This window comes from Kryptolebias marmoratus, linkage group LG4 (assembly GCF_001649575.2).
Source record: "Kryptolebias marmoratus isolate JLee-2015 linkage group LG4, ASM164957v2, whole genome shotgun sequence".
Classification (NCBI taxonomy): domain Eukaryota; kingdom Metazoa; phylum Chordata; class Actinopteri; order Cyprinodontiformes; family Rivulidae; genus Kryptolebias; species Kryptolebias marmoratus.
In genome coordinates this window covers 9,526,828-9,546,221 of record NC_051433.1, presented here as the reverse complement: position 1 = coordinate 9,546,221, position 19,394 = coordinate 9,526,828, and the positions used below count along the sequence as shown (strand labels likewise).

At 39.0% G+C, this 19,394-nt stretch overlaps 3 protein-coding genes across 9 annotated transcripts in view; all 3 read left to right on the top strand.

The window, feature by feature from the left end:
- The first annotated feature begins 645 nt into the window (after nt 1-645).
- LOC108231464 (protein shisa-5-like) lies at nt 646-8,072 on the top strand. 2 transcript variants are annotated; one of them, XM_017408525.3, is made up of 5 exons: nt 646-772; nt 2,360-2,513; nt 3,135-3,256; nt 6,544-6,771; nt 6,995-8,072. In XM_017408525.3, the coding sequence occupies exons 1-5, from the start codon at nt 706-708 to the stop codon at nt 7,174-7,176; spliced, it is 753 nt and encodes a 250-aa protein (XP_017264014.1). In that variant the 5' UTR covers nt 646-705; the 3' UTR covers nt 7,177-8,072. The 2 variants fall into 2 exon arrangements, with proteins under 2 accessions (XP_017264014.1, XP_017264013.1); XM_017408524.3 differs by having other exon boundaries at nt 3,132-3,256.
- Nucleotides 8,073-8,745: 673 nt separating this feature from the next.
- Nucleotides 8,746-14,229, top strand: LOC108231528 (protein shisa-5-like). Its single transcript, XM_017408613.3, has 5 exons — nt 8,746-10,293; nt 10,570-10,723; nt 10,857-11,128; nt 11,939-12,082; nt 13,428-14,229. The coding sequence occupies exons 1-5, from the start codon at nt 10,161-10,163 to the stop codon at nt 13,562-13,564; spliced, it is 840 nt and encodes a 279-aa protein (XP_017264102.1). The 5' UTR covers nt 8,746-10,160; the 3' UTR covers nt 13,565-14,229.
- A 3,254-nt stretch (nt 14,230-17,483) lies between these two features.
- Nucleotides 17,484-19,394, top strand: part of itga7 (integrin, alpha 7) — a 33,877-nt gene continuing 31,966 nt past the window's right edge. For 5 of the 6 annotated variants that reach the window (XR_005233087.1, XR_001808424.3, XM_017408811.3 and 2 more), the window contains exon 1: nt 17,485-18,007. Coding sequence is in view for 4 of the 6 variants with exons in the window: in XM_017408811.3 (XP_017264300.1) it covers nt 17,790-18,007 (218 nt within the window). In the remaining 2 variants the exon portion in view is untranslated. Of the gene's footprint in view, nt 18,008-19,394 lie in introns of all 6 variants that reach the window. The other variant, XM_017408807.3, reaches the window with a different exon arrangement.

Sequence of the window (19,394 nt, the reverse complement as noted above, 5' to 3'; positions counted from 1 at the left end):
GCTTTTAGCAAGTCTTTTGCTTCTTTTAGCTGACCTTTTCCTATTAGCTGTCATTTGCCACTTTCAGCTAGTCTTTTACTAGTTTTTTTTTCTAACCTTTTGCTGCTTTCAGATAGCATTTTTGCAACTTTTGTCTGTTAGGTAACATTTATTATGTTTTATTTTTTTAGCTTTTAGCTAGTGTTTTGCTTATTTTAGCTTTAACGCCTCAGTTTCGATTTCTTCAGCAACTTTCAGTTTCTATAGTTTATTGTTAATTCTTTAACAACGTATTTGGACCCACGTATCCTCTGGCATCCACCAGGGGGTGCTGCAGAACCATTTGCACCCCTCTTTCCCATGGTTTCTAGTTAAAATAACTTTTTTTTTTTTACTTTATTTAACATATGACAATACAAAACAAAAGGTACCAGCCTCTGCTATGAAAACGTTGCATTACAAAGAGCAATTTGGTTAAAATAACTAATTAAAAACAAATATGTAAGAAATGATTTATCATTTCTGGAAAAGATCGCCCTATTATGTAAGGACGCCCTTGGGAATTAGAGAGTTCACGTTTTGATATCCATTTCCCAGACACTGGATATTCGGTACCACCTTAAGTAAACACGAGAGGTGGGCGGAGCTTCAACGCTCCTCTCCTTCCGTCCGTCTGTCTGTCTGACTTCCAGTTTCCGCTTTAACCCTGGGATCGTCAGAGTAACCATGGCGCTAGGGCTGCCTGCTGTATTTGTGTTAGTACTCTGTGCCACCTTTTCCACCTGTGCGCTCGGTAAGTGTGGCTTTCGTTGCCTATGAGTCGTCGTTTTTTGTCCGACTCTTGGCGTCTTCGCTGACTTTGCAGTTAGCCTAAAGACTCGGGGTTAGCTCCGGACGTTAGCTCCGGAACGGGTCCCCGCACGCCCGGGACACCCTGCAAGAACTACACCCTGCTGGTTATGAAAGCCTGTTCCTAGATATAAAATCATCCTGGCATCGAAACATTGATTTATTAAAGCTAGATTTAATGTGGCTTTATTGATGTTAACTTTGGTTGATAAAAAGTAAAACTAGCCTTTCACTTTTAGTCGCTCTCATAAGCATTTTAAGGATTATTTAGTAGGAATAAACTATGTGTAAAAGGTATTTTTTTAGGTTTTTATTGCTTGCCTTAATTACATTGTGGAAAACTAGTTTTTGGGATTTTTCTCAAAACACTTAAGAAATAAAGCTGTGGAGAAATTATAACAAAAGCTCAAGATTTTTCACTTGTACTGAAAAGAAATGGAGAAGTTTTCTTTCTATTTTTTTATTTTTATCTCGTTTGTGATTGGATCCGAGCCCCTAGCAACAGGTTAATGTATTTTCCTGTGTTCTGTGTTCCTGGTCCTGTTCAGGCGCAAGAGGATGCCATTACAAACAATAAAAGAAATATATTACCTTGTTATCTCTGGTCACATGTGGAAAATCAAAAAAAAAAAAAAAGTCTGGACCTTTCATGTGACTGTAGATGATCACATGAATGTGTTGCAAATGGTTCACAGTCCCACAAGGAACACTTGCAAAACGCGTCCAGATGTCTTGACACAGGCCAAAAAAGTTCAATTTTACATAAGAAAAATGGATAAATAACGTTTACTTCATTCTTAAACTGTCATCAATGCAGTATTTTAGTGAAAAGACAAAAGTAAGTTAATTTTGGTGGATAAGGAGTTTAAATAATTGTAGATTCAAAACACACAAAAAGCCTCTGAAACATTTAAATTTATTAAAAGAAGAGCATTCACTCGTTTGTTTGGCTATTTTTTTCTTTTTTGTGTTTGAAAAGTCCATCTTAGACTGTTCTCAGGAAAAAAAAGTGCAATAAAAGTCACTTTTCTTAGAACATATTTAGCCAAGTTTTATAAATAGTCACCTAAAAGTCTGCTTTTTGGTGAAAGTGGGTGAAGGTTTGTGGTCCTCTTCACCAGAAAATCGGAATAAGAATATAGAAAAAATATTCAAAGTGTTAATTATAGATGAAAACCTTGTACTGTACTTAATATTGTACATTTGAAGCAGATTTTTTTTCACCCAGTTTTCTGTTAAACCTAGAAATGCTAAAATTGTCACCTGTAAAATTTGGAAAACTTGTCCATCTGGATGAACCTCTTAAGACCATATGGACACCCTTCTTAAATCCCACAGAATCCCTCTGAGGACACCCCTGGTATGAACTTTAGACATCGCAGCTTTCAGTAAACTAACACGTTTTAAAGTTTTGTTTCCATTTACCTTCTTGTCCTCTGGTCCCACGTTCAGTTCCCTCACATATTGTTGGATCAACATTACAAATTTTTCTTGAGTGGTAATCCGTTTCTCTGTCTGTCTTCTGTTACAGCATGGGGTGACTGTGAGTCCTACACCGATTCTTACGGCAAATACCATCGTTCTCAGAGCTGCTTTCTTTCAGGTTTTTGCTGCGGTACCTGTGAGAAAAGGGAGTGTTGTGATAATTTTAATCGACAGCTAACAAAAGATGCCCAAGACAACTGGTACTCAATTCTTTTCCTTTTAAATTTTTTTTTAGAAGAAATTAGCGTACCTCCTCAAAGCAAATTGTCTCACATGAAAATCTGAAGTAATTTGTAATTTATACATGTAGGCGTGCAGTACAGATTTGTGGCTGTCGCGACTTTAGCAATGAAAGCTCACAAATGTGCGTCTAACTCTGCATGACCGCTTACATAAAGGTGATTCTGTGACAAAGTGCCACCAGAAGATGACCCACTCGTACAAATTTAAAACATGGATTAGGTGTACACGCATGGCAGTCACCAGGAAAAAAAACGACATTCTGCTCACTGTAAGAGGCTGAGATCTTACAGAAACCAAACGTTCAGCCCATCTAATTAGCTGTTGTCTTTAGGAGGGATTGCAGTAAGTTGCAATGCTGGAAAAAAGTGATCCACTTTGCATCACTTCTAGTTGAGCATCATACATCCTTGCTGCTGGTGGTTGTAGTTGTGAAACATATTTTGAAAGTGCATTTCTTTATAAAATGTCTTGAACTGTCTAACTCCTCGGCTGATGAAGTCAGTGTTTCTGCTTATTGTTCCTTTAAAGTTCACAGATGTTTTTTATAAAATGTTTAACTGTTTTTTTTTTTTCAGCAGTTTTTCTAGTCCCCTGCCAATGATCGTTGGTATTGTGTTCAGCATTGTCTCGCTCCTTGTCTTCATCTGCTGCTGTGTCTGCCCGTGCTGCTGCCTGTACAAAATGTGCCGTAAGCCTCAACGTAAGTAGTCCGTCACTTGACACTAACGCTTTCGTGTCATTTCTGGTAATGGATTTTTGGGAACTGCCCCTAAAAGATGTAAAACGAAGGAAAGGATTTAACCATCCATCACATAATATTTATGGTTCTTCCCTGAAACTTTTATTTTTGGTGGAAGTTTACAAACGGCTCCTGTAAACTCCGAGCCATCAGTGATGATTTCTCTGTGATGTCCGTCTTTGTCTTCACCCTCAGGGAAAGCTCAGAGTAATCCAAACCCTTTATTAATCCTAAACATTCGTATCCTCTACATGAAAATTAGAAAAATAATAAATACATTTGAGCTAAATGTAAGTCTTTTTTTTTTTTTTTTACACACATTAATTAAAGTTTTAGATACCAGACTAGAAATATATTGGCATACCAAAAACGGAACAAAAAGCCAGTGACAGCTCAGGGAATTTGTTGAACAAAGTCTTTGACAGCTAACAGGCATACTGACGCTGCTGTGTCTGCAGCGCGCCGCTGCACATGAGTAGGTTCCTTGTGCACAACCACATTTGCAAGCCCCTCAAAGCTTGCAGCCTTGCACTATTTGATGTCGGTCTTATTCAGAAGAAGCGTTCACACTCTTGGTTTCCAGTGTGGTGGAGTGCTTCTCTGTGCAGTTTTGAAATGGAACATCAGGGGACTCATTTTAGGACTGTCGGCCCACCCACCACATGACTTTGATTACCGCAGGGTTTGGGCTCGCCAATTACACAGGCATTAAAACGCCGAGAGCAAACTGAGCTAAGGTTTAAGAATCACTAATGTGTAAGGCATGATCGGCAAGACTGTGCTCAGTAAATTTGGATTGATGCATTTAGTCATCAAATATAATTACAGCTTGGGGTTTATGCTAAAAACTGGCTGCTGCTTTGTTTTTTTTAATGTTGTGAATTTAAACGTTTGTTGAAATTTCTGACTCTTTGCTGAAAAAGAACAAAAGTTTCCAAAAGTATTATTCCCGTTGTTCGTGTAACTAATCGGCCACTTTTAAAAATGAAAGCATATAAGTATTATTTGTTTTAAAGAGGCCAAGTTCCACAGACAGGGTTTAAAAGGTGGTTTCACTCTTTTCACGAGGTTTCTCAACAACAACAAAGATGAGGAAAATGTTTCTGAGAAGAGATTTCAGATTAAAAGTCTCAAGCTGTGTCTCTCCTAATAAACAGCTTTATTTCAAAACTTTAGTAGTTGTTTTGCTGTCCTGTATATCTCACTTTCTGTCTGAATTAAAGTAGAGTAAATAACACATTTACATATGTAAATACAGTAAATGCTAGGCTTTTCTGCTGTTTTGATTGAGTCTCTAAAAGCCCCACAGGGCTGACCACAGTTCTGCTTGTAGACTTTATATAAGACAGACAGACTCAGCATTTATGCACAAAGATCCCCTCCAAAAGGATGCATATTTATTTAACCTTTCTGGAAATTGGCTTCACTTTTAGAGTTTGAACCCAAAGCTTCTTTCTTTCATAGATGACAATAAAACCGTCATAGTTTATGCCTCAAAAATCGGCAAGGCTCAAAGCTGGATCCATCACACTCTGTTAACGGTTAACCGCACGAAACTGTAAACTTCATCAACTTTAAAAGGAACAAAAGTCAACAAAAAAGCATTATTTCTTTTGTTTACGTGGCTCACGACATAAATCAGCAGGACTGAATGGCATCATAACTTCCTGCTCTCTTAATACATGAATAATAATGTTAATAATGAAGATCCTCACTTAAGTTCCTGTTCTGAAAAACACCGTCACGAAATATTATCCATCGCAGTAACAAGCTGGTGAGCAGATCGTTCATTCTGCTCTGACTTTGTCTTGGTTACATTTTGTATATTAATGTATTTGTTTCGCCACTCAGGAAGTTTAGTTCATTACTGGATTCTTCACATTCTTTGTGAGTGTCTTGAATTGCTTTGTGAAACATTTTTATCGGAAAGGAACTCTTGACTCCAACCCCTTTGCATGCCATTTGTTTTATGAGCTTTGAGCTTGCTTCTCCTCTGTTATCTTTAACAGAAAGGGAGTCTGGGCTTCTTAACCTTGAACACATTTTTTTTATTTTTTCTCCTCCTAAAATTTAGTGCTCCACCCAACAATTTGTCCATCCATCACTGATCCAGCCGGGGGAATTGTTTCGACACAGCAGCCAATATTAAAAACAACACTGCGAAACGTAGCATGTACAACATAAAAGATGGGGAGACATAATAAATACGAACAAATGGGAACAAAATGTAAAAGTTTGGCAGTAAGCATTCCTCTCTGCTTGAGGAAAATCCCTGGAAACTGTGTTTTGTTTTTCAGTCAATAGATGTGACTTTAGTGTTTTTGCCACATTGTTCGAATGAAGTTAAGTGATGAGAACGTTTTGGCGGAGGAGCTAAAACGCTGCGAGGCATCCTGGACTCAGACTGTTGTGGGCCGGGATCAGATCCAGGAATGATCAGGGGATGAGTCACTGTTTCCATGACAACCACCGAGGGGGATGGGGGGGGACTCCAGGACATTTTACGTCATTTACAGGAAGTGGTCGTGATGACTCGCACTCTGTTGAGACACACACAGCCAGCTCTTTCTTTCTGCTCAGTTCTTCCTTTTTTTTTTTTTTTCAGCAGCCCTCTCTTAGTTCGACTGAATGTATGTAAAAATAGCTCAACACTTAAAGTAGTAGAAGTCTTGAAAAGGCTCGAGTGATGTGATGGAAACATTTGATCGAGACATAAAAGTGTATAATTATCTTTTCCGCACATTCAGAAATATTTTGGTGTCCTCTATATCTCAGTTTTGGCAGGTGAGGATAGAGAAATGCATGAAAGAATAAACTTTGAAATCTATCCCCTTTTGAGGGAAATAATAAAAGAAAGTCTTCTTGTTTACCAAATAAAAGGCTGAAGACCGACATTTCTTTTCCATTTAACTCCAAGTGAAGTCAAATTCGACTGAACATTTAGATCATTGTTGAATTCATGTGATTTAAACGGTTTGATAAAAGCAGAAGTGGTTGTCTGAGTTCACTGCTATAAATGGAACAAATGCCCGACATCTTGTTTATTTTAATGCAGCGTGGCTTTGATCTTATTGCAGTCAAAGTGAAACTTGCTGTCTGTTTTTCTAAGATTTGGTGGTTTTGCCCTGAAAGTTAGTTCCTTTTAAACAGGGGGATGTAAAGTGGGGGCAGTTGTACGTTTGTCTGTTAACCACAGACTGAAATCCTGCATAAAATATATTATTTATATTTCTTCTGCATGCTTCCAGCTGTGTTGGCGACCACCACCCACACCACGGTGATTACCGCAGCCCCTCAGCAGTACCCCCAGCAGCCAAGCGCAGCGCCTGGTCCTTCTCAGCCCTACCACGGGGTGCAGTATGCGCCTTATCAGCCTATGCCAGTGCAGCCTGGTTATGGAACTCAGGGCATGCCTACATCACCCCCCCAGGGACAGCCGTTTATGCCGGGACCACCACCAACGTATCAGGAAGCCAGTGAGTGGCAGGAAGCATCCCATTCTGTTTCCCGAAACAGGCTTGTACTATTTATAATGTTAGGCCGAAAAAAAGCTTCATTGTTATGTAAAGTAGTGCTTCTAAATAGCAGAAGTGGAGCTGCTTTAAATAAAGTCGGGTCGTGTCTGCGTGTAAAAGAGCTACAGTTGTGGTCAGAATGTTTTTAGACCTTCAGTTTTTGTGTTTGTCTTTCCATTTCCAGCCGGTCCTGCCTACCCGCCTCAGCCGATGCCTTACAGCCAGGCGGCTTACGGCCCGGGACAGCCACCGTACCCTCTACACCCGCCTGCCCAGCCACAGCCAAACGTTCCCCCACCTCAGCTGGACTACCAGGCCCAGCCCGCGTACAACCCGGATTATGTTGCTCCACCCAAAATGGGATAAGAGACCTCGGCCTCAAACATACTGCGACATTTTACTGGAGAAGAGTTCTTTTATTACAGATAAGAAATGCCCCATCTTGCGTCATTCAGTCTGATGGTAAACTTGGGAAATGCAATGATGTCAGCTGTTACGTTGAGTTGTCGCTGCGTGAAAACGTCGGTGCCTTTCGGCTTGTTTTGCACGGACTTGCAGTATATTTGCAGTATGTGGTGAGATTGTCTGATGCCATTTTTTTTTTTTTTTTGAGGCTCTATTTGTTTTTGTCATCCTGGCAAATGAAACATGAAACCACTCTGTTTGATTTTAGCTTTTAAAGTGTGTTTTAATTTTTCTGCCTCAGATCTTCCTGTTTGCCTTGTTAATTTTCTGATTCAGTGACAAAACTGGAGATGTTTCCAGGTCAGAGCCAGTCGTCTCTTAAATATCTGCCACTGTGTTGCAGAAGTGCTTTAAACTTTTTATTTCTTCATGTAAACACATTCTTTTTCTAGTGTTGTAGTTCATATTCAGTACTTGTTACTTTGGGAACAAATCAAGTCAAATACTTATCATTGTTGGCAACTGATGCTCACGTTACCAGAGGGAATAGTTTGTTTCTAGTGAGCAGGTCCATTTTAAACGCTTCAAAAACGTTAACTCAGCAGACGTTTGCACGCAAGGAAAGGTTTACTTTAGTGCTTATCTACATACTAGGCTTGACACAAACTGTTATTCTTGTTTTTTTTTATTCACCTACCAGCTTTCGTCTCACATCTGAATGATCCAAAAGGCCTCGGCAGCTTTACCTGTGAAGATTTCCTCCTCATCAGTCTACCAAACACTTTGTCCAAACCAAAAAAAAAAAAAGGAAAAATGTTAAACGTCTGTTTGTGCCTTCAACGCACACAAGTGTTTGAGTTTTAGAGCACTTTAAAATATTTTTGTTCTATTTATTTCTGAATGTTTAAACTGTCACCGTCAGATGATGTGAGTTTTATTGTCCTTCCGGCTTGTATTCGTACTATTTAAAAAAACAAACAAACAAAAAAAACCCTGTTGTTTCCAGTTCCCTCTGTTAGAACACAGATTTACTGCTGCAATTTGTTTTCTAATAATGTAGATGAAGCACCACCATTTTTGCTTTTTGCTTTGCCCACCAAAATAACTTGGAAATATTTTTTTTTAAAAGTGACATTTTTCTTGTGATTCAGGTGAACCCAAAGAGCAGACATTGTGACAGGCCAGACTGTGATCCTGTTAGCATCTACGGTGAAAACTCGTATTTCTTTTGTTTCTTTTGGAAATATTTAGTCATTGGTCTGTGTCTTTTGTCTCAAAGAAGCCTTAATCGTCACACATTCTTCTGCTGTCAGTTGTTTGCTGGGTCTTGATTCACATCAAGCGTTTCATGGTATCCTGAATATATATATATATATATATATATATATATATATATATATATATATATGTGTACCATTTGTTTTACAGCTTTTACAGAGTTTCTTAAAATATATATATTTATATGTTTTTGTTTTCCTTTCAGTTCAAGTTCTTGTTCAGTTTTCCTGCATGGAAGGGATCAATGTACGTCCTCCACAGCTCTGGGCTAAAGTGGACAACAAAGTAACAGGGAATACATTAAAAAAAGACCACTTAAAGGAGTCGAGTTTTGGCTTAATTTCTTATTGGTTTGGTATAAAATGGGACCTTATACGTTAATATTTAACTTATTAAGGAATGCTTTCCTGAATTTTTTATTTTTTCTTGAGCATGTGGTTAGCTGAACAAAATGAAACCCCACACTTAATTGGACTCTAAGAAGGACTTTTTTCATGCATGAACGATAAAGTTCTGATGTCATATCTTCACTGGTCTTTGAGCAAAAGATGAGGAGTCTGAAATTATACAGGATCTATGGCAGGAATCATGGTGGAAAAAACAAGAAAGAAAAAAACATTTTGGGAAAACTATAAGTCTGATGGTCACACGTTCCTTTGTGTAGAACGAAAAATTAAAAAAAAAAATTTGCTGAATAATAAAAGATTTGCTGAGTCACTGGTTAAACTGGTGATTCCGGCCTTTTCCGGGGAATAGAAGGGAAAGACTGAATGGATTAGATGTAAAGGATAACGTTCTGGTATATCTTCAGTGGTCATTGGGAGGTTACACCTGGACAGGTCACCGGTCCATCACAGGGACACACTGAGGGACAGTTTAAAGCTGCCAAAGTTTTTAGACAGTGGGTGGGAACTGAGGAATATGCAGACTCAAACCAACACGTAAGTCTATTCAGATTCTACACCAGGTTTGATTGGTCGGTTTATTTTTTTTTGCATGATCTCCGTCACTCTGAATGCGTTTTCTCAAGGTACTCTGGTTCCTTTCTTTGGTTAGGAAAGCAAAAGACAAAGTCCACACAGAGAGGCCTTAATGAGGATTGGAATAATTAAACCTCAAGTGGGGGGGATATAAGGGGCTGTAGCCCTAAAATCTCAAGAAGAAGAAAAAACCCATTAATATCCTGTTTTCCAAGGAATAAAATTGCACTGAAGTCTTTCATGGAGTTGGGTGGGACTCAGTTTAAATATCTTCAGTGCATAAAAACAACATACTGTATATAGCAACTGGGTGGAGACAAAAACAAGTTCAGAGCAAATCTGCGTGGAGTCAGTCACTGCAGTCAGGTGATGCACATTTAAAACAATGTAGCAGCCAAACTGAAACCAAACTGGGTTAAGTTTCTGTATGAATTTGATTTACTTGTCAAGTATCTAATTTCCTGACAGTACTGTGTTGGGTAAAACTGAACTAAAGATGTAAAATCATTGACAAATATAACATGTCTGGGAGTAGTCGATCAGACAGACGTTTGGAAGATCAGTAATGATCAGGGTCAATAAGAACAGCTCTCAGGTACCTCTGATGACTCTCAGGTATTGGGAAATCCTTCCTATGTTGTTCAGGAATGTTGTTGGGTCGGCTGTTACAGGGTGGGATAGGCACACATGTTTAGACAGTTGTCTCTTTGTAGGGTTGAACGCATTTCCGTCGAAGACCGGCTCATAGAAGTCATGGTTTCAGGGTTTTGGTCCGGTGTTTTTTGTGTTTTTTGTTTGGTCGTGGTACAAGCAGCTTGGGGTGAGTGTGCTTTTTCCTAATTTAGGATTTCATTACAGTAAGCGTACGTGCTTTCGACAATCTTTGGTCACGTGCCAACTATTGCGAAGTGAAACTAAGCTGGAGCTGTTGAGTTAAAAATGGCTTGAAAACCCCACTTTTGTGTTGTTTCACAGGGTTATGTCTTAGTTCTGGTTCAACTATCAGAGGTTTTTAGATGTAACTTTTATTTCCCCTTAGTTACTTTTCTCTGTGAACCAGTGTGATGTTTATTTTACTAGTCTATGTGTCTTCCAGCTGATGACTGCACAAGCTACTGGGACACAACCAAGAACTTCCACCGGGCCCAGCACTGTTCCAAGTACTGCTGTGGAGACTGCAGGAACAAATACTGCTGCAATGACAAGAAATACCACCTAACTGAAGAACAACAGCAACTGTGTTTACAAAGGTGTGGCTCTGTTCTAAAAATCATTTATCCTCCCCAAAATTCAGTGGATGAAATATACTAAGATATTGGAAGAAGTTTGATTATTTAATCGTCATGTCCTTTAAAAAGCCTGTTTCTTCCCTCCCTTTTCAAGGCCTGTCGTCTCTACAAACACTGATTTCCTTCCTTCAGCTAACGTTTTACGCCGGGTGCGCTCCCTGACACAACCTGGGCTTGAACCTGCAACCTCAAGAATACGAGTGCGCCGCACAGCCCACCCCTGTAAAGGATTTGCTATATTTGTGGGAATCGCAGTTGCTGTCGTCATTTTCGTCGTTCTTTTTGTGGTTCTTCTTATCTGCTGTTTGGTCCCTTGCTGTGTTTTGTACCAGTGCTGCCACAGGACAGGCACCCCAAGGCAGACAAGTAAGGCACAGTTTTGATCTCACCTTATCGTGTTCCAGCTTTAAACAGACGCAAACAAAAATGGAGTTTTCCAAACTGTCCAACTTATCTATTTGTTTGACATTGAAAAAGTATGTTTGTGTCCCCCGCGACAACCAGAATGGAGAAGCGGGTAAAGAAAATGGATGGATGGAAGTCTATTGGTGTGTCAGAGGATTAAATATTCTTTTTTTTTTTTTAAAAAAGTGCTCATCCAAATCAGCATTCCTGTAAATCCCACATGTCAAACTCAAGGCCCGCAGGTCAGATCTGGCCCTTGTTAACATTTTATCTTTAAATTCCGTTTTCATTTCTCAGTAACCTTTATTTTGATGTGAAAAAAAAGCTTTAAAGAACGAACAACTGGACAGATCAAACTGTTGTTAAACTTGCAGCTAAAAGAAATGTTGTCGGGCGTTTGACTTGAGTTAAAGTGCGTCCGAGTAACAGCAAGTCTGCTTTAATGTACGTCTTCTTTTTCAGTTTTTTCTTCTTGTTTTAAAGTTAAATATTAGTTGCTGTATGTTCAAAGATTTTTTTTTGTAACTGCTTTATTGAATTGTGATAAAACGTATTACTAAAGCTGATGATAGAGAGTAAGGCATAAGAAATGAATTCTAATGACGTCTCTTTTTAAGTTTGATCTATTTTTCCTTGTTCGTTAAAGCATGTTTGTCACTGGGAAAAGCCCTTGGCTAAGGCCAAGTTTTGAATTTTTATGTAACTGAGTTTGACACCCTTGCTGTAAATCATTTCTCAGCCAAATTAACTCCGTGTGATTTTCTCGTACAGCTGTAACAAACACTTCGTTCAGCGCACGTCAGCCTCCGTACTCTCCGTCTGGACATCAGCCAGCCTATGGGGGCTATCAGTTTGTGCCAGGAAATGCGAGGCAACCCATGCCCACAGCACCACCCCCACCATATCTGGAGATTAGTAAGTTGTTAAACATTGCTATTTTAAAGCATCACTTTAAGGCTTGTTGATAAATATTTATACAGTGGCACTGAAGAGTCCAAGACAGTCCACATGGTGAACTTTGTTTCTATGTTTATATGGACCTGCTTTTTTTTTTAAAGAGAAACCATGTGACTTGCAGCCTTGTTTTATATCATACACCAACAATAATGATCATTTTGAAACAGTAAACCCCATCCAGGCAACACAGTAAACTGGCTTCTCTTCTGTAATGAGGTGTTTTTAGAGCTCTTGGTTCATTTATGCAGCGCCAATTCACATCAAAAGTCATCTCAGTGCACTTTTGATGGATAAAATGCCAATTAGTAGAAGTTACCTAAGAAAGCCAACAGATTGAGTCAAATCTTGACTTTGTTGCAATCGGGCCATCATGGTTCGGTTCCCTTTAAAAAATATTATTACCTACATTAGGTAACATATCAGTATGAACTCTAATTTCCATATATGAGAACCACTGAAGCAGTGAGTTTAACATTCTGCAGGGTGATCGAGGGTATGCTCTGCTGGGTTTTAGGACAGCTCAGAACTTGAATTTCCACGTCAGTACCTCAAATTTACAGTTTTATGTAAATCTGCACAAAGCTTTGCACAAAATCTTTATTATTTTTCTACCCATCTGTTTTTTTTTTGTTGTTGTAAGAACTTGTTTCTTGCCAGGTTCAGGTCAGGGCTGACCTGAGGGTATGTCTCCAACAGTTACCAACAAGAAGCAGGCTACACCCTTGACGAGTCACTAGTTTTTTTTGTAGTTTTTTGTTATTCTTATTTTCATAAACTTGGCACTTTCTTCGATTAAATAAATTGCAGGGTTGTTGACAAGCATTGGAAAAATAGTTTCTTCAGTGAAGAAACAGCAAAACAGACTTGAATGTATTCATGTTGTGCGTTGAATTTACAAAAGTAGAAAAAAAAACTGATTGTTGACTAAAAATATATAAATAAAAAGGTTAGAATTGTCCCTTAATGTAATAAAGGTAAAACAACTAAACATATTTATTGGGAAATAAAAGAAGCAGAGCTGCTTTTGGATTTAAATTGCTTGTTTTTTAAGTTGTTCTTCTTTTAATATAATATAGAATTTATGATAATAGATCATTAATGTGTTAAAGAATGAAATTTAAACCAAATTATTTTTAATTTTCAAATCTTTACTCAGTTATTTTACCACCGAATTTCATCAACCCGTCTGGCTGCCTGTGTTTCTGTGTACAGAAGCCTCCCAATAAATTGAAAAGTCAGCTTTCTCAGAAAAAAAAACAAAAGCAACAACAAATAAATAAATAATTGTACTTTATCTTTCCAGATGATCCAGTTTACTCTCCAACTGCATTCCCACAAGTGCATCCCCCCCACCCCCTCAGCCAGCCTCAGTCACCTCCTCCTTATTCAGAGGAACTTGAACATCCGCCCTACAACCCGTCTTATGGACCACAGCCATGAAAGACTTGTTTGAACTTGATGGATCATGTCGTGTGAATCCTCAGGGAGACTTACTGTAGGACGTCAATTTAGAATCAAATGTTATCTGGAAGATCTTCAGCTTTAATGTTTAATGTATTTCAAAAAGAGTGTCAATTTTGACTGTTTTTTTATTTTTATTTTTTGGCTGTATGTCAATTCAATTAATACTTTTATGCTTAAGGTGGATTTTCTTTTTAAAGAGGGCAATCAAATAGAAACCCCAAACCCAAAAGGCACATAAAATCGTAAAATTTTTGCACAAAACCTGGAGCGTTTCAAGTTTAGTTAACTATTTGTTCCCATAAAGATTAGAAGCTTTTTTTTTTTACTTCATTCAAACTATGACTCCCATTTAAACATTGCTGATAAAAGTTTAAAAAACAATAACAGTTGATTACATGACCTGAATGTTTGTTTTTCATCAATCATCTAAAACCAACCACCAGAGGTCGCCCCTGACCCACTTTTATGTGTACGGAGTTTTTACTTGTGATTTACTGTATTTTCCTCAGCTTCAGTGAGAAGAAATATAATGTACAGATGAACTATATACTAGTTTGTCCGAAACAGAAATCTCTTGAATGTCTCAATGAGACTACCAGTATAAATAAATAAATAAATAAATAAAATGATTAAAATACTCATGTTGCGGGATGATTTCATAGACGATTTATGCAACGATTGTGCTGATTTATATGAAATGAAATAACCTTAGTGTGTTATAAGATTTTGATGGAGTTAGAAACTTGATCAAACACCTTCCTGAAATAAAACCAGATCAGATGGAAGTGGCTAAAACGTGAGTTTTCAATTTTCACAGAAACAAATCTTGATCCAGTACAATGCAAATGAACTAATTTTGTGCTCAGGTCTGTGGAGGACTTAATAACCCATTAAGAGAAGAAAAATGTTTTATAAGTTTGTTTAATAAATGGTTTTGCTCTGAAGTTACATGAGGGTTAATGCCATTTTCACTAAATGTTATTCTTACCAACACAACAGAACCTCTGCACTAAGTTAAGCCTCTTCCTGTGGGGCTGCATGCGGTCAGATAGCAGGAGTGGGTTTGCATTTAATCCCATAATAACCAGCACCACTCCCTGTTATAGCGCTGTCCATTAATCAATACAGTATTAGTGCTGACTGCAGCTATCTTGGTTATTAAAGGGATGGGAGGGGCGAAATAAAGAGAAATGACCCTGGCTGTACATGCCACTGCTGCCATCTGAAACAAGTCCTCTCCTTGAAGGGCAGCTCAGACTGCTAATGAGCACTTCTACAGAGATGCAACAGTGGCAGATAATCTTTATAGGTAGCCATCTTTGCAGGGTTTTTTTTCCTTTTATTATCCATTTCTTCCCGTTTTCCTTCCTCTACCTCACTTTCTGACTGTGCTTTGTTCTGTCTGCATGCTTTTTTTTGTCTGGCCTGCTGCCCAAGCAGCCATTATGGTATTTTCAGCTTTTTATCCTATAGGTCCTTTCTTTTCTTTCTTTTTTTTTCTCTCTTCTTGTCAATAGTGTCCTTCGGGTGTTTATATCTCAAAGTGGGGATGCTCAGCACACAAATAACACTGGAAACGTGTAACAGACTTAACAGCACTCATGCACACTCATGTTTATGACATGAAATAACAACCACATCACATGAAGGTACCATTGATGCTAAATGTTATTAAAATAGTTTCTGGGCAATACATCCTCCAATCCAAACTTAGTCTAAAACACTGAAAGTCAGAGGGCGATATGCATTCCTTGAAACAATATGAAGCTTTTATTTTATTTTATTTTATTACAAAACAGCTGGAAGTAAATATCGCTAAACATGACAAAATTAGCCTAAATTGGTTTTAATTGAACTATTATAACCACAACATTTTATAGAATGTCCCAGCTCTTTTGAAAACAAGGTTTTAAAACTTCTCTTTTATAAATTAAAATGTCTAGCAGGAAGCAGACAGACAGTTCAGCACCAGAAACTGCTTCGTGAAGCCAAATCACATGAGAAGAATTTCACATCTCTCTGCAAAAACCTGTTGTACTGATGATGATGTCCAGAGACACTAATCTGAAACTACAATCTTTCTTATCATGCAAGTTTTGTAAAGTAACTCCAACTCTTTCTGAACTTTGCTGCAGAACATCCAGGCATGAAGATCGCATAAACAAACTTGGCCACCTCTGGGGTCCTTGAACTTAAATTAGCTACAGTTTAAGATGTCTTTAAATATAACAAGAAGCTGTTGCATAAACAATACGAAGAGAAGTTACTGTCAAAAACTTTTACTGTTGTTTGAAAAAAAAGAGGACCCAAAAACAAAATCACCAAACAAAAAAGCAGAGAACAAAACAACAAATCTCAGAGGAGAGCTTAAGGTCCAAAGATGAATAAATGTAATAGCAGTTTGTACAGTTTTTTGTTCTCAGTTTGTTGCCTGTCACATTTCTATTCTATTCTATTCTATTCTATTCTATTCTATTCTATTCTATTCTATTCTATTCTATTCTAGCAACCATCAAGAGGAAGGACAGGACTATAAATACTCTGGGGTTAATTGGACCTGGGTGAACACAATGAAACAATCACAGAGTCAGAAAGAAAACTCACATTACTTAAAACTAAATTTGCAACACAAAGCAAAAATAAAAAAAAAAATCTTCAAAATAAAACTGGAAACTGGCTTTAAACCTGAACCAACAACTTCTACCAAAAAAAAGAAATTAAGGACAAGAATTATATATATAAATAATGATGTTTTGCTCTTTTTTTTTAGTTCCTCTAGGCAACAAGGCATCCACTTTATGTCCTTAAATAATCAGATAAATACTGAAGCTACACTGAGCTTCACTGGCTAAATAAAATCCTCTCCTCCTGACAGTCAAAACTACTCCAACCAATTGTGAAACAAAAGGGTGAGAAGGAGCTCCCGACAAGCATCTCCCCTGTTTGTACGACTGGTGCGCAGCTGTTTGTGTGAACTTTGCTGAGTCAAACAGTCCAGGTGTCACACCGACAGCTGGTCACAGGCCGACCCGAGCGAAACACAGATCAGCTGGTCAAAAGCGCCACCTTCTCTGCCTCTTGGTCCCTCATTTTTCCTCGTTGTCTCAGCTCTGCCTTCTGGAGTCTCGCCCCCTCCACGCCCTGTCTCCGCTCAGTGCCTCAGAGTCAGCTTCCTGTCCAGACCTCTGCTGGTCTTTTTCACATGGCCAACATTACCAGACAGTTAATAAACAGTACGAATACTCTTTTCTTTCCTCCTGTCTCTGTCTGTTTGCTGTCGTAGCTCCAACACAGCTATGAGTGTAAGCCCTTTATAACTAAGAAGGGTTAAAAAGTTAATTAAATGAGAATAAGGGGATGATATGCTTAGTTGTTGCCCTACAGTCCTAGTGATTCTGTTGGTATTGCTTTGTCACAGCACATATATTCTCCCATTTTATTTTCAGGCGACCTAAAGAACTGTATTAATGTTTCCTGCTACTACAAGTAAGATGTTACAGCTTTTATTGTGGGGGGGAAGCCTTTCATTCCTTTTATCTGCTGACTTTTTGACCTTCAAGACTCAGTGAGTCAGTTTTTCCCCTTTATGTCCCTCAGTTGCACCAAGCACCTGCAGCAATGAGCAGCAAAAAGAGGCACTTTGGATCGTGTGAACTCGGCAGATAAAACAGTCAACTGTCTTCTTGCCCTCCTTCCTTCTGTTCAGTCGCCTCCAAGTATCCTGACAACCTTGCCTGGTATTTTGGCTCAAGTCCCCTGAGTGTTGATGTCAGCTGAGTGAGAGGAGGGAGGGAATGAGGGTGGAGGGCCTGAAAGAGAGGGAGAGAGGGGGGAGGAGGAGGAGGAGGAGGAGTGAGCGGGCTATTCAAGGCACTTGTCCTCTTGTCTCCCTTTGAGCATAGAGGAGGGGGAGGCGCAGCACATGCATTGAGAGAAACACACTCACACACAGAGTAGTAGCAGCCGCATTTCCACAGCCTGCTCTTCAGACTGACAGCAGCAAACGGAGCTGAGAGGCAGCACCACAGAGTGAGGCAGAAAGAGCAAACAAGGAGCTCATCTACAGAGCAGAGGGACGAACAGGAGACCCACACAGGATTTGCTGCATTTTTCTCTTTCACCGCTCTGGGGGCCCTGAAAGGAATCTCCCCTGTGCTCTTGTTGGACTGAACTTGTTCTGCTGGAGGACCTGCACTCTGCTATGGCAGCCCTGATGGGACATAGACACACATTTCCCCTCTCATCTTGCTCCTCTCATCTCTGGACTTTCCTCATTGGGGCTCTGTTCGCTCTCTGCAGTCAGGTCTTCTGCTTTAACCTGGACACTACTCACACACTGCACAAGTTAGGAGACCATGGCACTTTCTTTGGTTTCTCTGTGGCACTTCACCAACAGCTCAACCCAGAGTCCCAGAGCTGGTGAGTGGATCATGAAGCACTAAGTTTGTCCTGTGTGACCTGGGTGTTTGCTTTCTTGTATCTGCACCTGCTTTTTTTCCCCACCTCAAAACTCCCCCCGATACTGTGGGACTGAGCTGTGTTCAGTCAGTGTTTCCGTGCTGCAGCAGTAGCTGATTTGCCAAATCATCTCTGAGTTCAGCCCGAGTTCTGAGTTAAATGAGAGTGATTTATAGAACAAATGAACACACAGGATTTGATTTCTCTTTAATAGTTTAGGAAGTGATTGTCTGGAAACAGATGCAGATCCTGTCAGAGGAGATGTGATAGAGGAGTTCCCCTCGGTGTACTCGGATGTGTGCATGTGGATGAGTTTTGATGTGTTTGTTTGTCTGTGTTTGCTCTCCAGCCATCTCTTTGCCAGCAGCTGTTTTGATGCGTCTTTTGGTGTTGCTGGAAATAAGCTCTATTCCTGTCCTCCAGAAATCATGAATAAATTATAACAACAGTTCTGCTTGTAAATCTTTTGAAATATTTGCTGCAGGACTGTAAATAAGAGGCAGCTCCCCTGAAGCTTTGCCATTAATATTGTAGGAATGAATCCTGACATCCCTCCTGATTTGTTTCTGTACAGTGCCATCTGTAAGATAGTGTTGAAGTCATGTGTTTGAAAAAAAAAAGTACAAAGATGTGATCACAGAAGTACTTCAAATATAAAAGGATTTTGTTGGGTAGGGTCAAATATGAATTCATGTTTATACTGATTATGGATTTAATGTGATTACCTTAGAACTTTTTAAGTTCTTACAACTTTTTGGTAACACATTAAAAACTGATGGGTGGTTTTGATAACTCAGTTCCTGGATTAAAGCTGTTGGGTCAAAGGTTGGGTTGGTTTGACCAAATAGTTGGGGTGGGGATTCTTCACAGTCTGCCATTTTAAGCCAGACGTTGACCAAGTTGGGCCTGACAGGACCTCTGCTTTAGGGATGTAATAAGTAGACGTTTAAAGCTCTAAAACCAATTTTGGGGTGGAAAACTTAGCGCAGTATGTTGGGTTAAACCGATAACCCAACCCTGCTGAGCTGCAACTTCCCGGTATTTGCTTGGCTTAACCAAATTTGACCCAGTGCTGAGTCACAAATTGGGTCGTTTTTAACCCAGAAGTTTTTAGTCAGTAGAGGAATCTAAGACAGGGAATTAATACTATAAGATTATTTTAATTTTTACTTATTTTTTTTATTTATAGACTATTTTTAGTTCTCGTATAAGTAAAAGTAAAGTTCAAACTACAGTATTTCCATTTAAAATCTAGTACAGCATAAATTTTAAGTGAATATTAGAGTAAAAACAAAGGTTTTAGGATGAAGGCATTCATGCAGTTTGGACTCCTGTTTTAGTGCTCCAT

Bases quoted from the DNA above. Each gene is read 5' to 3' on its own strand.
- LOC108231528 (XM_017408613.3), top strand. From the start codon at position 10,161: ATGTTTAGACAGTTGTCTCTTTGTAGGGTTGAACGCATTTCCGTCGAA. The intron at 10,294-10,569 runs GTGAGTGTGCTT...TGTGTCTTCCAG, and splicing joins CGTGGTACAAGCAGCTTGGG to CTGATGACTGCACAAGCTAC. The intron at 12,083-13,427 runs GTAAGTTGTTAA...TTATCTTTCCAG, and splicing joins CCCACCATATCTGGAGATTA to ATGATCCAGTTTACTCTCCA.
- LOC108231464 (XM_017408524.3), top strand. From the start codon at position 706: ATGGCGCTAGGGCTGCCTGCTGTATTTGTGTTAGTACTCTGTGCCACC. The intron at 2,514-3,131 runs GTACTCAATTCT...TTTTTTTTTCAG, and splicing joins AAAGATGCCCAAGACAACTG to CAGTTTTTCTAGTCCCCTGC. The intron at 3,257-6,543 runs GTAAGTAGTCCG...GCATGCTTCCAG, and splicing joins AATGTGCCGTAAGCCTCAAC to CTGTGTTGGCGACCACCACC.